Source organism: Pelophylax lessonae (assembly GCF_965119305.1).
Source record: "Pelophylax lessonae genome assembly, chromosome: 8".
Classification (NCBI taxonomy): domain Eukaryota; kingdom Metazoa; phylum Chordata; class Amphibia; order Anura; family Ranidae; genus Pelophylax; species Pelophylax lessonae.
The window spans coordinates 274,302,460-274,324,198 of record NC_138775.1 but is presented as its reverse complement, the minus strand read 5'-3'; the positions used below and the strand labels follow the sequence as shown (position 1 = coordinate 274,324,198).

At 44.7% G+C, this 21,739-nt stretch overlaps 1 protein-coding gene across 1 annotated transcript in view; it reads right to left on the bottom strand.

Annotated features, from left to right (window-relative positions):
- Nucleotides 1-1,624: 1,624 nt before the first annotated feature.
- The window catches only part of LOC309562247 (uncharacterized protein), a gene marked incomplete at both ends in the record, with an annotated part of 37,879 nt that continues 17,764 nt past the window's right edge, over nt 1,625-21,739 (bottom strand). Inside the window, one exon of the mRNA XM_082266367.1 lies at nt 1,625-2,722. Coding sequence (XP_082122493.1) covers nt 1,625-2,722 — 1,098 coding nt within the window. The remainder of the gene's footprint in view (nt 2,723-21,739) is intronic.

The following is a 21,739-nucleotide window of genomic DNA, read 5'->3' as shown; positions in this document are numbered from 1 at the left end:
GAAATGAAAGATGAGTTCCAGGCAACCAACTAAACACGGTGTTGAAATACCATTATAACTGTAATTCAGTCGGTCTTGTAGACCAGACATCGCAGTGGCCTTACTGTGCTCTACTGCAATTACCCAGTTTAGGTTTGCCCTATAGCAATTATACTGCTACAGGACGGCACCTGTGTGCCGAATCACGTATATATACAGGATCCGACACTTCCAGGTATGGGACGCACATGCACGCCGCCGGGGGCTTGCTCCCTCTTAAACACAGCGAAAGCTGATCAGTATGTATCCCAGACTCGATCTCCGCCGGAACCCACATATTGTGAGAAAGTGCCGGTTCACACATATACCATGTGATGTCTGTCATCGCATTCGCAGTGCACTGCTCTGCAAATCACATATAATATCTGAGCGTTGCAAATTTAGCCATACAGATTGTATGGCTGAATTCCCATTGCATTTGGACCAAATTCACACAGGACCCTTTTTTTGGTCCGCACCAGAATCGGATCACATGGGTGTTCACACTTATGCGATCTGATTCATGTCCGAATTGACAGTTCGCACTGCCATATGCGAACCAATCTGGGGGTGTTGTTAACTTTGTATTGACACCCCCAGCGATTCGCATATGGCAGTTTGAACTGCCTGCGAGTTGAGTGCGATGCGGGAACCCTCAGCGGATTTGCAGGGTTCCCGCATTGCATATTTGTCAACCGGCACGAAAAGACACAGAACTGCGATCTTCTTATGTAAACAAGGCAGATCGCCGTTCTGACAGGAGGGAAGGGATGGAATTTGAGTCCCTGCATAGCATTTCTTCCCCTATTAACTTCCACAGTTTAGAAAAACACCAGCTAGGCACACTGTTAACCCTTTGATCGCCCCTGATGTTAACCCCTGTCATTAGTACAATGACAATGCATATTTTTAGCATTGATCACTGTATTAGTGTCACTGATGCCCAAAAAAATGTCAGTGTCAGAATGTCTGCTGCAATATCGCAGTCCCACTATAAGTCACTAATTTCCGCCATTGCTAGTACAAAAAAAAAAAAAAATTGCATAGTTTGTAGACGCTATAACAAACCAATCAATATACACTTATTCAGATTTCTTTTTTATTTTTAACAAAAAATATGTAGTAGAATACATATTGGCCTAAATTTATGAAGACATTTGATTTTTTACAATGTTTGTTATTGGATATGTTTCATAGCAAAAAGTAAAAAATATAGTTTTTTTTTTTTTTAAATTGTTGGTCTTTTTTTGTTTATAGTGCAAAAAATAAAAACTGCACACCCTCAAAAGAAATCTCTTTTTGTGGGGGAAAAAGGGACATACATTTTATTTGGGTACAGTGTTGTCAGTTAAATTAACGCAGTGCCATATCTCAAAAAATGGCCTGGTTAAATCTTCCGGTGGTTAAGTGGTTAATACAACTTGGTCACCATCCCATCGTCAAGCTGCGATTAGAAACTCTACAAAAATATATATTAAAGCTTTTATATTTTCCTGCATTTTTAATTGTTTCATTACTGATACACACTTGGATACCTTTAAAAAAAAAAATAAAGTAATAATTATTTTGATGCAAACAAAAATCTGGAAAAATCTGATAGAAACATTTATTCGGAAGTATCTGTTTGTGCCGTTGGGATGCTGATAACTGGGATTGTAGTATGAGGGGCTGTAAAGGTACCAGATTTTTTTGTTTGCTCTTTGCCAAATTCATGGACAGGACTTATCATTTCAGGATTCCCAAGCATTGGAGATGACCATGATGAATTTATGACGTGTGAACTCACGTTGTCACCTTGTTGTTGTGTTCTGTTGTCTTGTCTGGGAGAAGACGTTATCTTCTCTGCTTGGTGAGTCTGGATTTTGACTCCCTGTGGATGTATTTCCACTGGCAGGGAACTTTGTCTTCCTTTTCTGGCCTCCAATACCAGGGGTCTCGTGGTAAGAGTGTTGGGAGAATTATCACATCTTCTCCCAGATCTTGGAGAATGTTTCATAAGGTGAGACTCTACAGCTGGAAAAAAACTACCAATCTCTGAAGAGCCTTGTTGGTGTCCTGGTGGCGATAGAGGTTTTGAGATAGTTATGTAGCTCCATCTTTGCATTTCCACCACACTGTTCGGCCTTGGCATGGATGATCTTGCACTGCTTGAACCAGAAGGCTTTGAGACTTGCTGTGGCCTGGAATGGGAACCTCGGTCATAGTCTACTCTCTTCTTGGGGTTGACTCCATTTATGACTGTTCCCAGCTGACTAAGCTGAGCCCTTTCCTCCCAAGCCAGGCCAGGTTTTGGGCATTGTTTGCTTTCCTGCCAAATCTTTTTGACTTCTCTATACCTGAACTGTCTGTCTGTAGGCTCTTTCTCTTCCCTCACTAACTCAGCCTTCTGTTTTGTCCCATCTGAAGATAAAAATTGTATATTAAACTTCACATTAGCCGACAATGACCTTTTAACGGTTTTGTTCTTTAAAGTGGAAGAGGGTGACTTAGTTTGTCTATTAGTCATTAGGTCCTTGGAGTAGTTCGTATTGTCCAGAGTAACTGAACTCATTCCCGTTGTAGGCCTTACACTATCTGCTGGCCATTGGCTGCTGAAGAAATGGATTTGCTTTGCAGGAACAAGCTTTTGTAAGTCAGACACTGTACTGAAGAAGACAAACATGTTTTCCTTCTGGTATGTTTCTGGCTTTGTGTCAATTGCAGTCTGGAAAATATGGATATACGTAAATAAAAGTATGATTTCAGTGAGCATTTAACAACCTCAATATCAGGCCAATTCTGACACTTCTCTCATACATGTGAATATTTGCATTTTTTTGTTTTGCTAGAAAATTACTTAGACCCCCAAACTATCTATTTCTAAGCAGAAACCCTAGAGAATCAAATGGGGTTTTGCAATTTTTTTATGTCACACGGTATTTGTGCAGTGGCTTTTTCAAACGCAAATTTTTGGGAAAAAATGCAAATTAATGAATTCTAATTTACAAAAACACAATATAATAGCCATTTTTTTTTTTATAAACTATAAAAAGATGATTTTACACTGAATAAATAGATACCAAACACCCATTGAATAGCGACAAACTACAGTACTTAAAAATCTCCATAGTTGAAACTTTTAGACCCCAGATCTCTCATCTGCCCTTAAAAGCATCTGGTCAAACTGAGATGAGTTTAATCAGATCCTGTTAAGCTGGTAATGGTTTGAAAACCTCAAACCAAAACTGGAAAAATATCCTGGTCGTTTCCAGTTTCATAGACCATAAAGATGATTGAGGAAGTTTTGGTCCTCCTTCATCTCTATGGTCAGCCGGTGGCTTCAGTCTCTGGCTTCCTGGTGGAATGGGAGAGCCCAGAAAGGCAGCGGAAGGTGGTGGGGACCCTTTCCACCACATGTAAAAGCAATTAGATTGCTTTTACATGATTCAGCATTACCGGCTGAAAAGATTGATACTGATGTCATGACTGCAGCTGCAGCCATGGCCCTGGTATAATCACTTCAACCCGAGGGCATATGGGTACGTCCTACAGGAGGGAAATGGTTTAAGCTGAATTCCAAGTATGGTTTTTATTACATGGTTACATTGGATAAGTAGCATTGGTTACATTGAAGCATTGTAAGTATACATATTCCATACCTATGGGACTGCTGTGGAAGCAGAGAATCACAGTAGTACTCATTGCTTTTACAGTGTTCAACATTATTTTCCAGGTCCAACACTGAGCAATCCTCTCTTTTGCATAGTGAACAAGGGTTGTTGCTCACTCAGCACGGCTGCCATTCACAGAACACTGTTTATTTTCAATGATAATAAGGCATTCTCTGATTGGTTAGGTGGAGAGGTGGGGTGCTAACATCATGATCCCCACCTTGTCAAGTCAGAGAATGCCTTGTATTTATTGAAAAAACACAAGGTTTTCTGTGAATGGCAACCATGCTGAGGGTTTACTATGCAGAACAGCAACCAATCGGCACAGGACCTGGAAGACCACAGTAAACAATGAAGTGGCGGAAAATACAACAGTAATTCTCAGCTTCCACGGCGATCCCACACCTATGAAATATTGCTATTGTCTGGAAAATAGTTATTTGATCCCCTGCAGATTTTGTAAGTTTGCCCACTTGAAATTAAGAAATGAAGGGTCTATAATTTTTTTTTTATCATAGGTGTATTTTAAATCATACAGACAGAATATCACAAATAAATCACATGATACAAATGTTATAAATTCAGTGAGTAAAATAAGTATTTGATCCCCAAGCAAAACATGACTTAGTACTTGGTGGAGAAACCCTTGTTGGCAAGCACAGAGGTAAGACAACGGCTTGGGGGCCACAATGTATTGCACTCGGAACAAGATTAGAGATTTTTTTTGTATAAATTGTGGTGTCTCTTTTGCAGACTTTGGATAGAAGTAGCAGGTGCAGAAAAATTGGGCTTTGGTGGTGCCTTCATCCCACAACCTTCTAGAGGCAGAATAACCTGCTCTGGCAGCTGCAGTGGACTGCGCACTAGCGTCAACTTGGGTCATAGAGGATGAGGATGGTTTAGTAAGCCAGTCCACCACCTCCCTTGCATGCTGTGGCGGGATAGCATGGGCAACATCACTAAACAGAGGAAATTATGCTTTGTCTGAGGACAGACCATGTCCACCTTTGCCTGTGGACACAGACACTGCTGGGCCCCTCATAGTGGCATGGGAACATCTGCTTCTCCTGGTTGGCCTTCCAGACATGATGAGGGGGGAGGGGGGAGGATCTTATTACCCACATTTAATAGAAACTGGGAAATGTATGATTGTATGCACTTTATTGAATGAAAAGTGGTGTTTGGTGCACTTTAAATTGAGGACTGACGCTGACAGAAATGAAAAAACTATTAAAAATAAATAAATAAATAAAAGGGGAACACCAGCGTCACAGTCAGAAAACTCTGGCTGACAATTTAAAAAAAAGGGGGCAGGCAGGGGACAAAAAAAAAAAAAAAAACCATGCAGCTACCAAAAAAATAAAGGTGTATAAAGCACTGTATATAGCACTAAAACACTGCACTACACTAACACTATACTGACAACACACTATACTGACACTATAATAGCACTACACTAACACTCTACACTCAGAGTCACAATCAGTGTACACATTAACTCGCTAGAGCAAACTGAGCCCTGCTCTATCTATCTTCCACTCCAACAATGCACTGCAAAAGCTTCCCTTGGAAAGGATCCTTTTATAGTGTGGGGTGGGACTATAATCACTGAGTCGGGATTGGATAAAGTCATCATCACTTTGTCCAATCAGGGCTCTGACAGGGCTTCATCCAATTAGGGCCCTAGAATGCACTGTGCAGCACGCAGTGCATTGTGGGTCACTCGGCGAGCAAACAATCTGCCAAGCACCCCGAAAATGAAGGTGTTTGCTGAACAGGCTGAACTTTCACTCGGCCCAAACCATTCGCCTAACACTCATGATAACTAATTACCAATAGGTGTGCAGTTAGCATCCCTCTGTGATATCCTATCAGTACCAGAATGCATACCGGCGATGTATAAGTACCTTTAGTCTACACATATGTAAAAAAATCAAAAAAGAGCTTTTAAACAAATACAAAAATGAAGGAACACTATCATCATTTAAATGTTACAAAGAATATAATAGAATATGTAAAAAGGAAATCAAGGATGCAAAAATTCTAAACGAACGACAGATTGCAAAAGATAGTAGGACAAACCCCCAAAAATTCTTGAAATATATTAACAGTAAAAAAATCAAGTTAGAGCATGTAGGCCCTTTACAAAATAATCTGGAGTGGGTGACTGGGGACAAAGAGAAGGCAAATTAATGAAATACTTTCTTCAGCTCTGTGTATACAAAGGAGCAAAGGGGAGCTCATAAATGGTTAATGGGGATGGTATTTACACAGCCCTAAATGATACATAATGGCTCAAAAGTGATATGGTCTAGAAATATTTAGACAGAATAAAGCACCTGAACCTGGATGGCATACACCCACGGATCCTAAAAGAATTGAGCTCTGTCATTTCAAAGCCATTGTTTCATTTTTAGGGACTTTTTAATGGGACTTTTCATTTGACCAGAATAGTACCACTGGATTGGCGTAAGGCCAATGTGGTGCCTATATTTAAAAAGGGATCACAGTCTTTATCAAGTAACTATAGACCAGTTAGTTTAACTTCTAAAGTCGGGAAGATACTGGAGAGTTTAATAAAAGCCCACATAGATGAGTTCTTGCTGGAAAAAGTATTTTACATAACAGACAGCATGGATTCATGAAAGACAGAAGTTGTCAGACAAATCGGATTTCTATTTATGAGGAGGTAAGTAAAACCTTGGACAGAGGGATGACTGTGGACGTAGTATACTTGGATTTTGCAAAAGAGTTTGACACAGTTCCCTACACATGGCTAATGTGTAAGGTAAAGTCTATAGGCTTGGAAAGATCAGTTTGTAAATGGATAGAAAACGAAAGTGTATTCAGAGAGTAGTGGTTAACGATTTTTTATTCTGAATGGTCTAAGGTTATCAGTGGTGTACCCCAAGGTTCAGTGTTGGGACCCTTACGTTTTAATATCTTTATAAATGATATAGGGTCTGGGATTAAAAGTACCATTTCAGTCTTTGCAGATGACACCAAGCTTTGCAGTGGAATAAATTCCTTACAGGATGTCTCCAACTTACAAGTCAACCTCAATGCACTGTTTCATTGGGCAACTTTGTGGCAAATGAGGTTTAATGTTGATAATTGTAAAGTTATGCACTTGGGGGCTAAGAATATGTATGCATCATACATACTAGGGGGAGTGCAACTGGGGGAAGTGAATGGTGGAGAAGGATCTGGGTGTTCTGGTAGATCAAGCACTGCGCAAACTGTTGGTGCTATATAAATCCTATATAATAATAATAATAATCATAAGCTTATTAATAGCATGCAATGCCAAGCTGCGGTTTCCAAAGCAAGCAAAGTCCTTTCTTGTATTAATTGAGGCATGGACTCCAGAGAGAGATATAATTTTGCCCCTGTACAAATAATTAGTAGGACTTCATCTGCAATATGCAGTTCAGTTTTGGGCACCAGTTCTCCAGACATCAGGGAGCTGAAGAAAGTGCAGAGAAGGGCAACCAAACTGATATGATGCATGGAGGAGCTCAGTTATGAGGATAAATTTGAGGAACTGAATTTATTCTCTCTTGAGAAGAGGAGATTAAGGGAGGATATGATCACCATGTATAAATACATAAGGGGTCTACAAAGTCCCATCTGGGGTGTTTGAAATCTTGTCTCTTTCAACCAGGGACTTTTTACAAGCGCTTGCCAAGGCGAGTATGAAGAATAAAAGCCTTAGAAATTCCCTTTCCTCATCTCTTAACTAATATGTGTGGCAATCATTATAAAAAACAAGCCCCAGTGGCCTAATGGATAAGGCACTGGCTTCCTAAGCCAGGGATTGTGGGTTCGAGTCCCATCTGGGGTGTTTGAAATCTTGCTTGTCTCTTTCAACCAGGGACTCTTTACAAGAGCTTTTGCCAAGGCGAGTATGAAGAATAAAAGCCTTAGAAATTCCCTTTCCTCATGCCTTAACTAATATGTGTGGCAATCATTATAAAAAGTCCCCATTACAACAACAATCTTATAGGGGAAATCATTCTCCTTACTTTGATGATGAGGTTGATTCTAGAAATATGTCTCCTTATAATTATAACCAATCCCAACCTGGGCCGAGTCATCGTTGGGATTTTCCCAGAGAAAATCAAAACGGGAAGAGAGGTCCCGACCAAAGAGAGGCACCAGAGGGGGAGGCGCAAAAGGAAAAAGACAACGAACCTAACTCAATCAGGTATATTCAATCTAAGTAAGGTCCAATTGTCAGAATCAGAACTATATACTTTGGATAAAGGACTTAAGTTTGTTCCCCCTAGGTCCATGAACAAATTTAGCACCTTCATAGACATTCAAAAATTTATAAGGAAAATTAATGTTCAAAGATACATCTTGACCAACCCTCACCCAATTACTTCCGACAATCATTCCACAGAGATTTTCCATTCCGGATTGTCTAACCCTTCATTATTTAATCCCCCAGGGCAGATAGCGCCAGCTGTCACAGTTTTTAGGGATTTAGTATTAAAGGATTTGGCTTCATTGCCTCTTAACCATTTGCCGACCGCCGCAAGTACATTTACTGCTGCAGTCAGCCCCGTGCAGGCAAAGTGACGTAGTACTACGTCGCTCGCTCCCGCCATTCTGGGACGCGCTCCCACCGCCGCCGATGACCTGATTGGGTTCAGAACCGATCAGTCATCAGGTCCAGGCCAATGATTTTTGGCCTGGACATGTTGATCGGTCCTGCCCAATCAGATTCCATGCTGAGCCTGTGTAATGTAAACACAGGCTCAGAAAAGACCCGCTCTCCCCTCCCGTGATCCTTTTTGGATTCATCGAGAGGAGAGACCACATCTAACTGTGAGTACTGCACCAAGCACACATACACACACTTAGATGGGCACATATAACCCCCAATCGCCCCCCCCCCCCAGTTAACTCCTACACCCCCTGTCACAACACACACTGTATACTGTATATAGCATTTTCCTATATACCTGTATAAGTGTGATTTGTGACCAGGTGTACCGCTTGCGGCCCTCCCTTTTACACTTAAAATACCCACCACCCCCCAATAAAGATTTAACCCCCTGATCCCCCTAATCCCCCCGATCACCCCCAGTTAACCCCTTTCCCCCTGTCACATTGCACACTAATACAAACGTAATATACTGTTTTTCTGTATTTTGTATTAGTGCGATTGTGACTTGAGTTAGCACTAGCGACTTAGTTTCTGTCCCAAGTAGGTTTTGGGTCCCCGCCACCCCCCCAATAAAGATTTAACCCCCTGATCACCCCTACACCCCCTGTCACAACACACAATGTATACAGTTTATAGCATTTTCCTATATACCAGTATAAGTGTGACTTGTGACCAGGTTTAGCGCTTGCGGTCGTTCCTTTTATCCTTAGGATACCCGCCACCCCCTCCCAATAAAGATTTAACCCCCTGATCCCTCCTGATCCCCCCCTGATTACCCCCAGTTAACCCCTTCCCCCCTGCCACATTGCACACTAATACAAACGTAATATGCTGTTTCTCTGTATTTTGTATTAGTGCGATTGTGACTTGAGTTAGCGCTAGCGACTTAGTTTCTGTCCCAAGTAGGTTTAGGGTCCCCGCCACCCCCCCCCCAATAAAGATTTAACCCCCTGATCACCCCTACACCCTCTGTCACAACACACACTGTATACAGTATATAGCATTTTCTTTATACCCGTATAAGTGTGACTTGTGACCAGGTTTAGCGCTTGCAGTCGTTCCTTTTAGCCTTAGGATACCCGCCACCCCCTCCCAATAAATATTTAACCCCCTGATCCCTCCTGATCACCCCCAGTTAACCCCTTCCCCCTATCACATTGCACACTAATACACATGTAATATACTGTTTTACTGTATTTTGTATTAGTGTGATTGTGACTTGAGTTAGCGCTAGCAAGTTAGTTTCTTTCCCAAGGAGGTTTAGGGTCCCCGCCACCCCCCCATAAAGATTTAACCCCCTGATCCCCCCCCCTGATCACCCCCAGTTAACCTCTTCATTGCCCTGTCACAGTGTCACTTTTATAGTGTACAGTTTTTTTTCTGATCACTATTATTAGTGACACAGGTGACATTAACTAGTGTTAGTGTCAGTGTAAAATAGCGCAGATCCCCGGAGCATAGTTAGAAATAACCCCTTGATTATCATCTGATCAGAACTATACTAGCGTCCCCATAATTTAGGGTTCCCAAAACGCGGTGTTTGCACGATCAGCACTGATTCCTGCCAGCACATGCGTTTAACCCCTTCACCAAGCCCACCCCACCCCACCCAGGTAAGTGTAGTAATCAATAGATTACTGTCACTTACAAAAAAACACATCAGACAAAACCGCTGTGTTAGCAGAGTCAGGCCTGATCCCTGCTAGCATTAGCAGTTTTTTTGGTAGAGGTTGAAATAGTCCTTGACAACCAGGTTATTTTATTACCTGTTAGTCACACTACTCTATCGGTAAATTTAGTTAACTAAAATGACCAAACATTGGTACAGTAGTGCAGAGGCTTACAGTATACTGACCATGTCAGATGAAAGCGATGGGGAAGCCTCACTGGCAGAATCAGGGTCAGTATACGAACCTGATGGCAGCAGCGGCTCCCTGACAGATAGCTCCGACGACATATGGGTCCCTGTTAGACCCAGGTGTACCCGACCCCATTCTGGAGTTGTTGAGATGCAGGAATCGCAGGGTGCTCGTATGGAGCAGAGTGTCGGTACTAGTGCCGCTCATCCTTCTGGTGGCCTGGCAAGCGCCAGCGGCCTAGTAAACCCTGGACCTAGTACAACCAGCGCTGCAGTAGCACTTGGTGATGTGGCGAGTCCCATAAGTGCAGTTGAAGCTGGTGCGGTGGCTAGCACGAGTAGTGGCCCGCAGCCACCGCGTATTCGAAAACAGGCCCGTAGAGCCCATAGTGCCCTCCCTGATGCGCTGGCATATCTCAATTGGCAACCCACTGATTCTACAGCGCCAGTACTTCCCCCATTCACTGCCCAACCTGGAATCCACGTGGAGACAGCTGGTTTTACGCCCCTGAATTTTTTTGAGCTGTTCTTCACGGAAGATCTTTACGGATCTATTGTGGATCAATCAAATTTATATGCACAACAATTTATCGCTGCCAACCCAAATTCGCCCCTTGCCAGACCATTCGGCTGGAAACCTATAACGGTTCCGAATTTTAAAATCTTTCTGGGCCTTTCCCTCCACATGGGCATAACAGTGAATTGCGGCTATATTGGTCCACTAGCCCACTTCACCATATGCGCATGTACTCTGCTTCCATGTCCAGGGCGAGATACGAGCAAATTCTGCGATTTATGCATTTCAACGACAATGAAATCTGTCTTCCTCAGGGAGACCCTGAATATGATCGGCTCCACAAAATTCGGCCCCTCATAGACCACTTCAATCAGCGGTTTGCAGCCTTGTTTACACCCGAACAAGTTGTCTACGTTGACGAGTCCCTGATTAAGTTTACTGGCCGCCTTGCTATGAAATAGTACCTCCCCAGCAAGCGTGCCAGATATGGGGTCAAGCTGTACAAGCTCTGTGACAGGGCCACAGGCTATACAGTTAGTTTCCGTGTCTATGAGGGAAAAGATAGCACTGTGGAGCCCCCCCATCTGCCCAGACTACATAGGGAGCAGCAGCAAGATAGTTTAGGACTTGGTGTCACCCTTATCCAGAAAGGGGTACCATTTGTACGTGGACAACTTCTACACAAGCGTGCCACTATTTAGTCACCTTCTTGAATTACAAATTAGCACATGTGGCACCATGCGACCTAATCGCCGGGGCTTCCCTCAACAGCTTGTAAATTCCCGTCTTAGTCGGGGGAGAGAGCCTGCTTGAAAACGGACAAATTGCTTGCAGTGAAGTGGAGGGATACACGGGATGTTTTCGTTCTGTCCTCCCTTCACGCAGACACGACCTCTGTGTCCATGACTACAACCTTAATATGGGAGGGGTGGACCTTAACGACCAGCTTTTGGCGCTGTATTTAGTTGCCCGTAAAGCCAGACGCTGGTACAAAAAAGTGTCTGTTTATTTATTCCAATTGGCTATGCTGAACGCCTTTGTCCTATACAGGGCGTCAGGACGAACTGGATCCTTTCGAGAATTCCAGGAAGCGATCATCAGTGCCTACCTGTACCCAGGAGGTATGCCTGCCCAACTTTCCCTTCCAGATTCAGTGAGCCGGCTGCATGAAATACATTTTCCACATGTCCTCCCGCGTACCCCTACCCAAAGACACCCCCAAAGAAGATGTTGTGTCTGTAGCAGGCGTGGATGTAGGCATGACACCCGCTATTATTGTCCCAGATGTCCTGACCAACCTGGTCTCTGCATCGGGGAATGTTTCGAGCGCTACCATACACTAGTAGAGTATTAGTGTAGGGTACAGCACGACATAGTGTAGGGCACACAAACACAGGATCTCGAAAGTTGTTCGATGGCTATCGACATTTTGAGAGACCCAAGCTGGAAAATCGCAGTTCACAGAAAAAAAAGTGTTCCAAAAAAAATTTAAAAATCCAGAAACAGTTATCGTGGCAGTCATTTTTTATGTTCTTCTACTTTTCCTACTGTACTTTTACTGTACTTTGTTTTTCATTCTTTTGTTAACCTGTTTCTCTTGCAGGTACCCGTCGGCTGCCACATTGATTTTATATATTCTGACACAAACAGTGTTTGCGCACAGCATATATGGATACCTCTGATGGCAGCAGCTGTGGTAGGCTGATTTCACCACTGCAGTTAAAATACCTTTAGGTATACGTGGAATATTGTCATGTATACCCACCATTAAATTCAGTTGGTGGCTGTTTGGGCAGTTAATGGTGTGTAATACTACACAATATTCCTGTGCTGATTTCTGTTAGGTTCTCTTTTTTTTCGTTCAGCCCACAGGCTGCATGGAAAAAAAACCTACACTATATGCCAAACAAGGACCAGCAATGTACTGGTACATTGCTGGACTTTGAGTGGTTATACCAGGATGATGCTTGCAGATTTAGGCATCACCTTGGTATCGTTTTTTACAGCCAGCGGTCGTCTTACATGTAAAAGCAATCCTAGCGGATAATTGGCCGCTAGACTACTTTTACATGCAGTGGGAGGGGACTCCCCCCCCCACCGCTGCCTTCCGTGGTTTTTCTCGGGCTCTCCTGTCCCACCGGTTAACCCGAGAGTGCAGAGGGTGGTTCAATTATCTAACCATAGAGCTGATTGGAGATGAGAATGGCTCCTCCAATCATCCTTCATACATTAAAGATACAAAAAATACCATTAATATTCTTAATAATGTTGAATTGGAAGGTCATTGTCTAATTGTAACAGCAGATGTTAATTCATTATATACCTGCATACCTCATCATTTGGGCCTAGAAGCGGTGGACCATTTCCTACAAAGAGACCCTTTAATATCTTCTCCTCAACGAGAATTTATTTTGGACCTTTTATTATTTGCCACTGGGCATAATTATGTTTGGTGTAATGGCCAATTCTTTCTTCAACAAAAAGGTGTGGCGATGGGGGCAAAATTTGCCCCAAGTTTAGCCAACTTATTCATGGCTAAATGGGAGGAGGATGTCATCTATCCCTTACAAAGGCCAGAGCTGTGTCATGGTCTTACCTTCTTGCTGTTCTCCTTCGTTTGACATGTGCTGGCGGCCATCTTGGTTTCTGGGTTTCTTGTAGCCTCCCACCCTGCGGCTCCTCCTTCCCACTGGGAGGAGCTGGATGCCTAGCTCATATATATAGGAGGTCTGTGGCTTCAGTTCCTTGCTTGGTCCTCCTGTGTTCACATGCTTCTAAGACTGCTGCTGCTTCTGGTCCCTGATCCTGGCTTCGTCTGACTACCCTGCTGGTTCCTGATCCTGGCTTCGTCTGACTACCCTCCTGGTTCCTGACCTCTGGCTTCGCAAGGACTCTGCCTCGGTTTCGCCATCCGTTTGGACTTTTGCTTTACAGCTTGATTTTCAATAAAGCCTTCTTATTTTCACTTATCTGTTGTTGTACGTCTGGTTCATGGTTCCGTGACATTAGGACCAAGCCATGAATCCTGACGGTACAGGGCCATCCTCGCTACCCACGCTGGTTGCCAGACTTGATCAGCAGGATCACCTGTTGGGTCGGTTCGCCGTGGCGTTGCAAACCCTGCTTGAACGCACGGCTCATTTCGCTCCCGTTGCCGATGGGTCGGTTGTCGCTCCTGGGCCCGCTCCTACTGCCGCTCCGGTTGTTGCGCCAGAGTCTACCCCGACACCTGTTGTTGCGCCTGCGGTGTTTCGGGGTATGACCGGTTCCGCCCACCCTTCCACAGCGCTTTGGGGGAGAGCCAACTCAGTGCCGAGGTTTCCTTAACCAGGTGGGCATTTATTTCGAGTTGCTGCCACATGCCTTTCCTACTGAGAGATCAAAGGTGGGCTTCTTAATTTCGCTTCTCTCGGACAAGGCCTTGGCCTGGGCCAGCCCTTTATGGGAGAACAACAATCCGGTGGTTGCCGAGTTTTCCGGTTTTGTTGCTTCTCTTCGGAGGGTATTCGATGTGCCGGCTCGTGCTGCCTCTGCTGCGAAGCTCCTTATGTCCATCAGAAAGGGTTCACGATCCGTAGCTGAATACGCCATTGAGTTTCGTACCCTGGCAGCAGAGGTGGGCTGGAATAATGAGGCTCTGGTCGCTGCTTTCTCTCATGGTCTCTCGGATGCCTTGAAGGATGAGGTTGCAGCTAAGGACCTACCAGTGGAGCTCGAGTCTCTTATTTCTTTCTTGATTTTGATTGACACCAGACTCAGGGAGAGACCTTCCTTTAAGGAGAGTCTGCGGAGGCCTCCTAACAGATTGGCGCCTACCTTTGCTGTCCCACCCGTGCCTCCCTCTCCTCCCACACCTCCTGGGGATGACTTGGCTGGGGGTGAACCCATGCAGCTGGGCTTTGCTCGCCTGTCCGAGGGGGAGAGGGTACTCCGAAGACGCGAGGGTCGATGCATGTACTGTGGTCTCGGTGGGCATTTTCGGTTGGCATGTCCGAACCGTCCGGGAAACGCTCGCACCTGAGATCCTGTCGGGGGCAGATCTTGGGTGGAGTCTCCTCGTCCCCGGTTTCCCGTGTTGACAAACCACTGATCACTGTTGTCCTCTCCTGGGTCGGGGGCTCAGTGACGACCCAGGCGTTGGTGGACTCTGGTGCTGGTGGTTTGTTCATTGATAGTGTGTTCGCTGCCGCCAATTCCATTCCTCTGCAGGCCCGAAGTTCTCCACTGGCTCTTGAGGCGATAGACGGCAGACCCCTTCTGCCGCCACACGTGACTCATGAGACCCTTCCAGTGGGGATAGCCATTGGTGCCGTTTACAGAGAGTCGGTCTGCTTCCAGGTTATTTTGTCTCCACACTACTCGGTGGTCTTGGGGTACCCCTGGCTCCAGAAGCATAATCCGACTTTCGATTGGAGATCGGCCGAGATCCTCTCGTGGTCACCGCAGTGTGGGGCTAGTTGCATCCATGGGCCTGTCAAGTTGCTGTGTACTTCCTCGGACTCTCTGTTGCCTCCTGAATACGAGGAGTACCGGGATGTATTCGATAAGGTGCGCGCGGTTGCCCTACCTCCGCACCGCCCATACGATTGTGCCATCGAGTTACAACCTGGTGCCGTTCCTCCTCGAGGCAAGGTCTATCCACTGTCGGTAGCGGAGAATGAGGCCATGGAGGAGTACGTGAAGGAGGCGCTTTCACGCGGACACATTCGCAATTCCTCGTCCCCGGCAGGGGCTGGATTTTTCTTTGTGAAAAAGAAGGGCGGTAAGTTGAGGCCTTGCATCGATTACAGGGGTCTCAATCGCATCACGATCAAGAACGCTTACCCGATACCCTTGATTTCCGAGCTGTTCGATCGCCTTAAAGGAGCCACGGTCTTTACCAAACTCGACCTGAGGGCGGCATATAACCTCGTAAGGATCAAGGCGAGCGATGAGTGGAAGACCGCGTTTAACACCAGGTCCGGTCATTATGAATCCTTGGTTATGCCCTTTGGGTTGTGCAATGAGCCCGCAGTCTTTCAGGAATTCATTAACGATGTTTTCCGTGACCTGTTGCAGCAGTGTGTGGTGGTCTATTTGGATGACATCTTGGTATATTCTGAATCCATGGAGACCCACATTCTGGATGTCAGACGAGTGTTGCAACGGTTATGAGAGAACAAGCTGTTCGGTAAGCTTGAGAAATGCGAATTTCACCGATCCCAGGTAACCTTCTTAGGTTACATCATTTCCGCTGAGGGGTTCTCCATGGATCCTGAGTAGGTTTCGGCTGTCTTACAGTGGCCCCAGCCCAGTGGTCTTCGCTCCCTGCAGCGCTTTTTGGGCTTCGCCAATTATTATCGGAAGTTCATCAGGGACTTTTCCATGCTAGCCAAGCCTCTCACGGATCTGACCAGGAAGGGCAGTAATTCCCAGGTCTGGCCGCTCGAGGCCATCCGAGCTTTTGAGGCTCTAAAGTCCGCCTTTGTGTCGGCTCCGATTCTGTCGCATCCCAACCCTGGGTTGCCCTTTGTCCTCGAGGTGGACGCGTCTGAGACGGGAGTAGGCGCCCTTCTGTCTCAGCGTAGAACACCAGAGGGTCCTCTGCTTCCTTGTGGGTTTTACTCCCGGAAACTGTCTTCCGCGGAGTGCAACTATCAGATTGGTGACAGGGAGTTATTGGCCATCGTGCAGGCTCTTAAAGAATGGAGGCACTTGCTCGAGGGTTCGGTGGTTCCGGTCCTCATCCTGACGGACCACAAGAATCTGACCTACCTTTCTGAGGCCAAGAGATTGACACCACGTCAGGCCAGATGGGCTCTGTTCTTGTCACGTTTTAATTACGTGGTCTCCTACCTACCCAGTTCCAAGAACATCAGGGCGGATGCCTTATCACGGCAGTACTCCGACCTGTCCAGGGAGGAGTCGATTCCGACTTCGGTCATACCTCCGAATCAGATCCTGGCCGCCATTCGCACCAGCCTGACCTCTCCCCTGGGTGAGCAGATTTTGGCGGCAAGACCGCGGGGCATCCTGGAAAGAATCAGCTGTCCTGGGCTGTTTCACGTCTGTTCTGGTGGCCTTCCCTACGTTCCGACATCGCCGCATATGTAGCGGCATGCTCCGTTTGTGCCCAGAGTAAGTCCCCTCGGCACCTTCCGTTGGGCCTTCTGCAACCCATAGCCACCGGGGAGCGCCCATGGTCACACCTGGGGATGGATTTCATTGTGGACCTCCCTGCATCCCGAGGCCATACGGTCATTCTCATGATTGTGGATCGATTTTCCAAAATGTGCCACTGTGTTCCTCTCAAGAGGTTACCCTCTGCACAGGAGTTGGCCACGATTTTTGCCAGGGAGGTCTTCCGGTTGCACGGTTTGCCCAAGGAGATTGTGTCGGATCGGGGGAGTCAGTTTGTGTCCAGGTTCTGGCGCGCCTTTTGCTCCCAGTTGGGGATTCATCTCTCCTTCTCCTCGGCCTACCACCCTCAGTCCAATGGGGCCGCAGAACGATCCAATCAGGCCTTGGAGCAATTCCTTCGTTGCTATGTCTCCGATCACCAAGACAATTGGGTTGACCTCCTGCCTTGGGCTGAGTTTGCCAGGAACACGGCGGTGAACTCTTCCTCTGGGACGCCTCCCTTCATGGCCAATTATGGGTTCCAACCTGCTGTGTTACTGGAGGTATTCTCTCCCCAGGATATTCCGGCTGTGGAGGATCACCTTTCCGTCCTACGTGCTTCTTGGGTACAGATCCAGAAGTCCCTTGAGGTCTCTGCGCAGCGCCAGAGACTCCAGGCTGATCGCAGACGAGCGCCTGCTCCTTCCTACCAGGCCGGAGACCGTGTATGGTTGTCCACCCGCAACCTCAACCTTCGAGTGCCCACTCCCAAGCTGGCGCCTCGCTTTGTTGGTCCCTTCCGAGTGCTTCGCAGGGTAAACCCGGTAGCCTATGCCCTTGCGCTTCCTCCTGGCATGCGGATCTCCAACGTGTTTCATGTCTCCCTGTTGAAGCCACTGGTGTGTAATCGTTTCACTTCCTCGGTTCCTCGGCCTCGTCCGGTCCAAGTGGGCAATCGTGAGGAGTATGAGGTGAGCAATATCCTGGACTCACGCCTGGTCCGCGGTCGGGTGCAGTTTTTGGTTCATTGGCGTGGTTATGGTCCAGAGGAGCGTTCCTGGGTTCCCTCCGCAGATGTCCATGCTCCTGCCTTGCTCCGAGCCTTCCACGCACACTTCCCTCAGAAACCGTTCTTTACTCCGCGGAGGAGGGGCCCTTGAGGGGGAGGTACTGTCATGGTCTTACCTTCTTGCTGTTCTCCTTCGTTTGACATGTGCTGGCGGCCATCTTGGTTTCTGGGTTTCTTGTAGCCTCCCACCCTGCGGCTCCTCCTTCCCACTGGGAGGAGCTGGATGCCTAGCTCATATATATAGGAGGTCTGTGGCTTCAGTTCCTTGCTTGGTCCTCCTGTGTTCACATGCTTCTAAGACTGCTGCTGCTTCTGGTCCCTGATCCTGGCTTCGTCTGACTACCCTGCTGGTTCCTGATCCTGGCTTCGTCTGACTACCCTCCTGGTTCCTGACCTCTGGCTTCGCAAGGACTCTGCCTCGGTTTCGCCATCCGTTTGGACTTTTGCTTTACAGCTTGATTTTCAATAAAGCCTTCTTATTTTCACTTATCTGTTGTTGTACGTCTGGTTCATGGTTCCGTGACAAGCTGATCCTTTGGGTTGCTATATAGACGATTTCCTCCTCCTTTGGAAGGGTAATGTTGAATCTTTAGACTCTTTCATGGCCCTCTTGAACCATAATAATCGTGGCATACAAGTCTCATATGAATCCAGTGAAACTAAAATTAATTTAAAAAACTAAAATTCATTCTAGACCTGGAAATCATCAGAGACAATAATCGTTTGATTACTAATACTTATTTTAAATCCACCGATCGTAATTCATACTTACCAATTAACAGTTGTCATCATAAACCATGGAAAGTGTAAAGAATCCACGCTGATGGAAAAAATAGAGGAATGAGCGGCTGCAGCCTACCTTAAAAAAAAGGTATATGCCTCTGAAAGGGGCAATGTACCAATTGAGAAATAGAAAGGGAGGAAGGTACTTGGCGCTGCCACACTGGTAGGGTGTAAATAAATAAATGTAGGGAAATAGATATGAATGATAAGTATTAATATCTCTCCAAGGACTGGTGTAAATGGTAAAGTGCTAGATGCAATATGATACAATAAAAGTGGAAAAAGTGCAATAGAGGAAAATGCACAATAAAATCATATGTAAACAAATTAATATGTGAATAAATTATACAAATATCCCTAAATTGATTATCTAATAAAGTGCAATGCTGGTTAGTGTAATGATAATATAAATTGACTTTATGCTAGAAAATACAATAAAAAATACGATAAATTAATTGAATTAAAGTGACAGTGCTCCTTAAAAGGAGGAGGAAGGATGGGGGTGTCACCAAAAATGGCAAGTGAAGGAATGTGCCCATTTAGTGAATATGACAAGTCACATAAGGTGATAGGTGAAAATAGCTGTAAAGGATAAATAAGGTGTGTCCCAAAAAGAAAATACAGATATGATAATAGCCACAAAACAAAGTGTAACAAGTGGCTAAATATAAAAATAACAGTTCAAAAAAGCAGCTGAAAGTCCAATGACACTGGTATAAAATGATGGGTGTCACATAACAGAAAAGTGACTACATAGGTAAGTCCGTGGTTCAGAATATGAAGAGGATGACAACCATCCGGTCCCAAATTTTAATGGAATAAGGTGAAACTCTTCAGAAGGTGACGCGTGCAGGTGAATCCTGTGTCCCGAATCCTGTGTCCCCCTAATGAATTGCGCACTCACCCAAAAATGGTACCCCTGCAGGGGTAACACGCGTGGTAAATATCAAGGGTAAGTCTCCTCTGACAGCATCAATAAAAGGATGCAATGCTAATGAATTAGTTCTGACTATCTCTGAGGTTGCTAGAAGGGATAGATCCCAATTATTAGCTGATTCCAATCCTAATATTACTAACTCTTCAAATTTTGCAAAGTGGTCTGTATTTACAGAATACTCCATTCATCATAAACATATCAAACAAATTCTCAAAAGACATTGGGATATACTCAAAAATGATAGAGTCCTGGGCCCTGTCATTCCGGACAAACCAGTAGTTACTTTTAGAGGGGCACCGTCCCTGAGGGGGAAATTGGCTCCAAATGTACTTGATCCTCCCAATAAGCCTCAGTTCTTCACAGATCTGATTGGCCACTTTCCTTGTCGTAAATGTAGAGTTTGTCACCTAAATCGTGATAAACGTAGAAAATTCATGTCTTTTGAATCTACCATCACTATTTATGACATTAACTTCTTTTCTACATGTACTACAACTTATGTTGTATATCTCCTTACATGTCCCTGCAACAAACAATATGTAGGCCGTACTACCAGGCAATTTTATATTCTTGTCAACGAACATATTACAAATATCAAAAAAAATAAAAGTAATCATAATTTACCCAAACATTATTCCAGATATCACCACAGCGATCCGAAAGGCACACTATTTCAGATCATAGATCGGCATACAGCACCATGGAGAGGTGGATCCAGAAAGATAGGTGTCTCACGTCAAGAGACATATTGGATATACACTTTGAAATCCTATTCACCATTTGGTTTAAACATTGAATGGGATATTAATTATTTCATTAACACAGCTTAATTATATGCAATCATTTGATATTCATGTTCTCTTTCAGTAGGCTACCTCCATGTTTATTGTCCCATTCTTCATCCACAATCCCTTACCAGATTGTTTGGAACAGTGATTTGATTATGCTAGTTTAAAATGTATTCTGTCATCTATTTACCCTATATATGGGTTCATTGTCCTCTGGTCTATTTATTTTAGTTCTTTTGTTCACTTATCGTTTCTCCCCCCTTCTTATCATTCACATAGCAGGTATTATTAAGGGTTTTTTTCCCCGTTTTTTATATTTAAATTTTTTTTTTTATATATTGCCATATATAATCTATACTGGGAAAGATATCCCAAAGAGTGAAACCAACAACTAAACCTGAGGTGTGCAGGTAAGTGCTGGGGTACAGAGAAAAAAAGAGAGAGAGAAAGAAAAAAAGTAAGAAAAGGGAGAGAAAAAAAGATGGGAGAAAGGAAGCAGGGGAAAGGAGAGGGGTGGGAAAAGCAAGGTGGGGAAAATAAAAGAAAAAGAACTAGAAAGGGGAACTGGAAGGGACAAGAATGGGGAAAGGTGAGACAGAGAACTGTAAGATAAAGAAGAATAGGAAGAGAAATGGGAGGGCTGGTGGGACTTTTAAGGTACCAGATAATTCAAAATAATAAAGACATAATTAAAAACTAGAAAAGTTTATTGACATAACATCTTTAAAACCAAAGACCAACAGTGTAACATAGATACAACATATATATATATTTTGACATATACAAATGCAAAAAAAGCAAATACATAAAACATGAGGCTGTAAATGAATGATAAGGATGAATGCGTCCAATGATGAACATCAGACCAGTCCCGACATGTTTCACGGGCAACAATGCTCCGTTTCTTCAGGGGAATGAGAATATATCAATATATCAATCTATAATGCCTGTATGATACAACAACAGTAAACATAGGTTATTGGATCAAATGCATATATGTATAACAACAAATATAAGTTGCATGCCACCATAAAGTATCGAGATGCATCCGAGACCACCACCAAGGACAGACCCACTCGTGGACCAGTTGGATAGAAGCGCTCCCCAAGAAAAACGTCTCACCCGCGGATGTGGAGGGGCATATGAAGCAGGATAAAGATATAGGCTGAAAAAACCTTCACCATCAAAAAAAATGGAAGAAAGTAAAAGGAAAACTATATATTCGGCTGGTATATGTACCTCATTTGATGTATATGATAGACCCGTTTGTATAGTCAGAATAAAACAGGGTTAAAAACAGGAGGGCTCAGGTTTGGCGGCCATGTTGGAACCAACACGCAGGGCA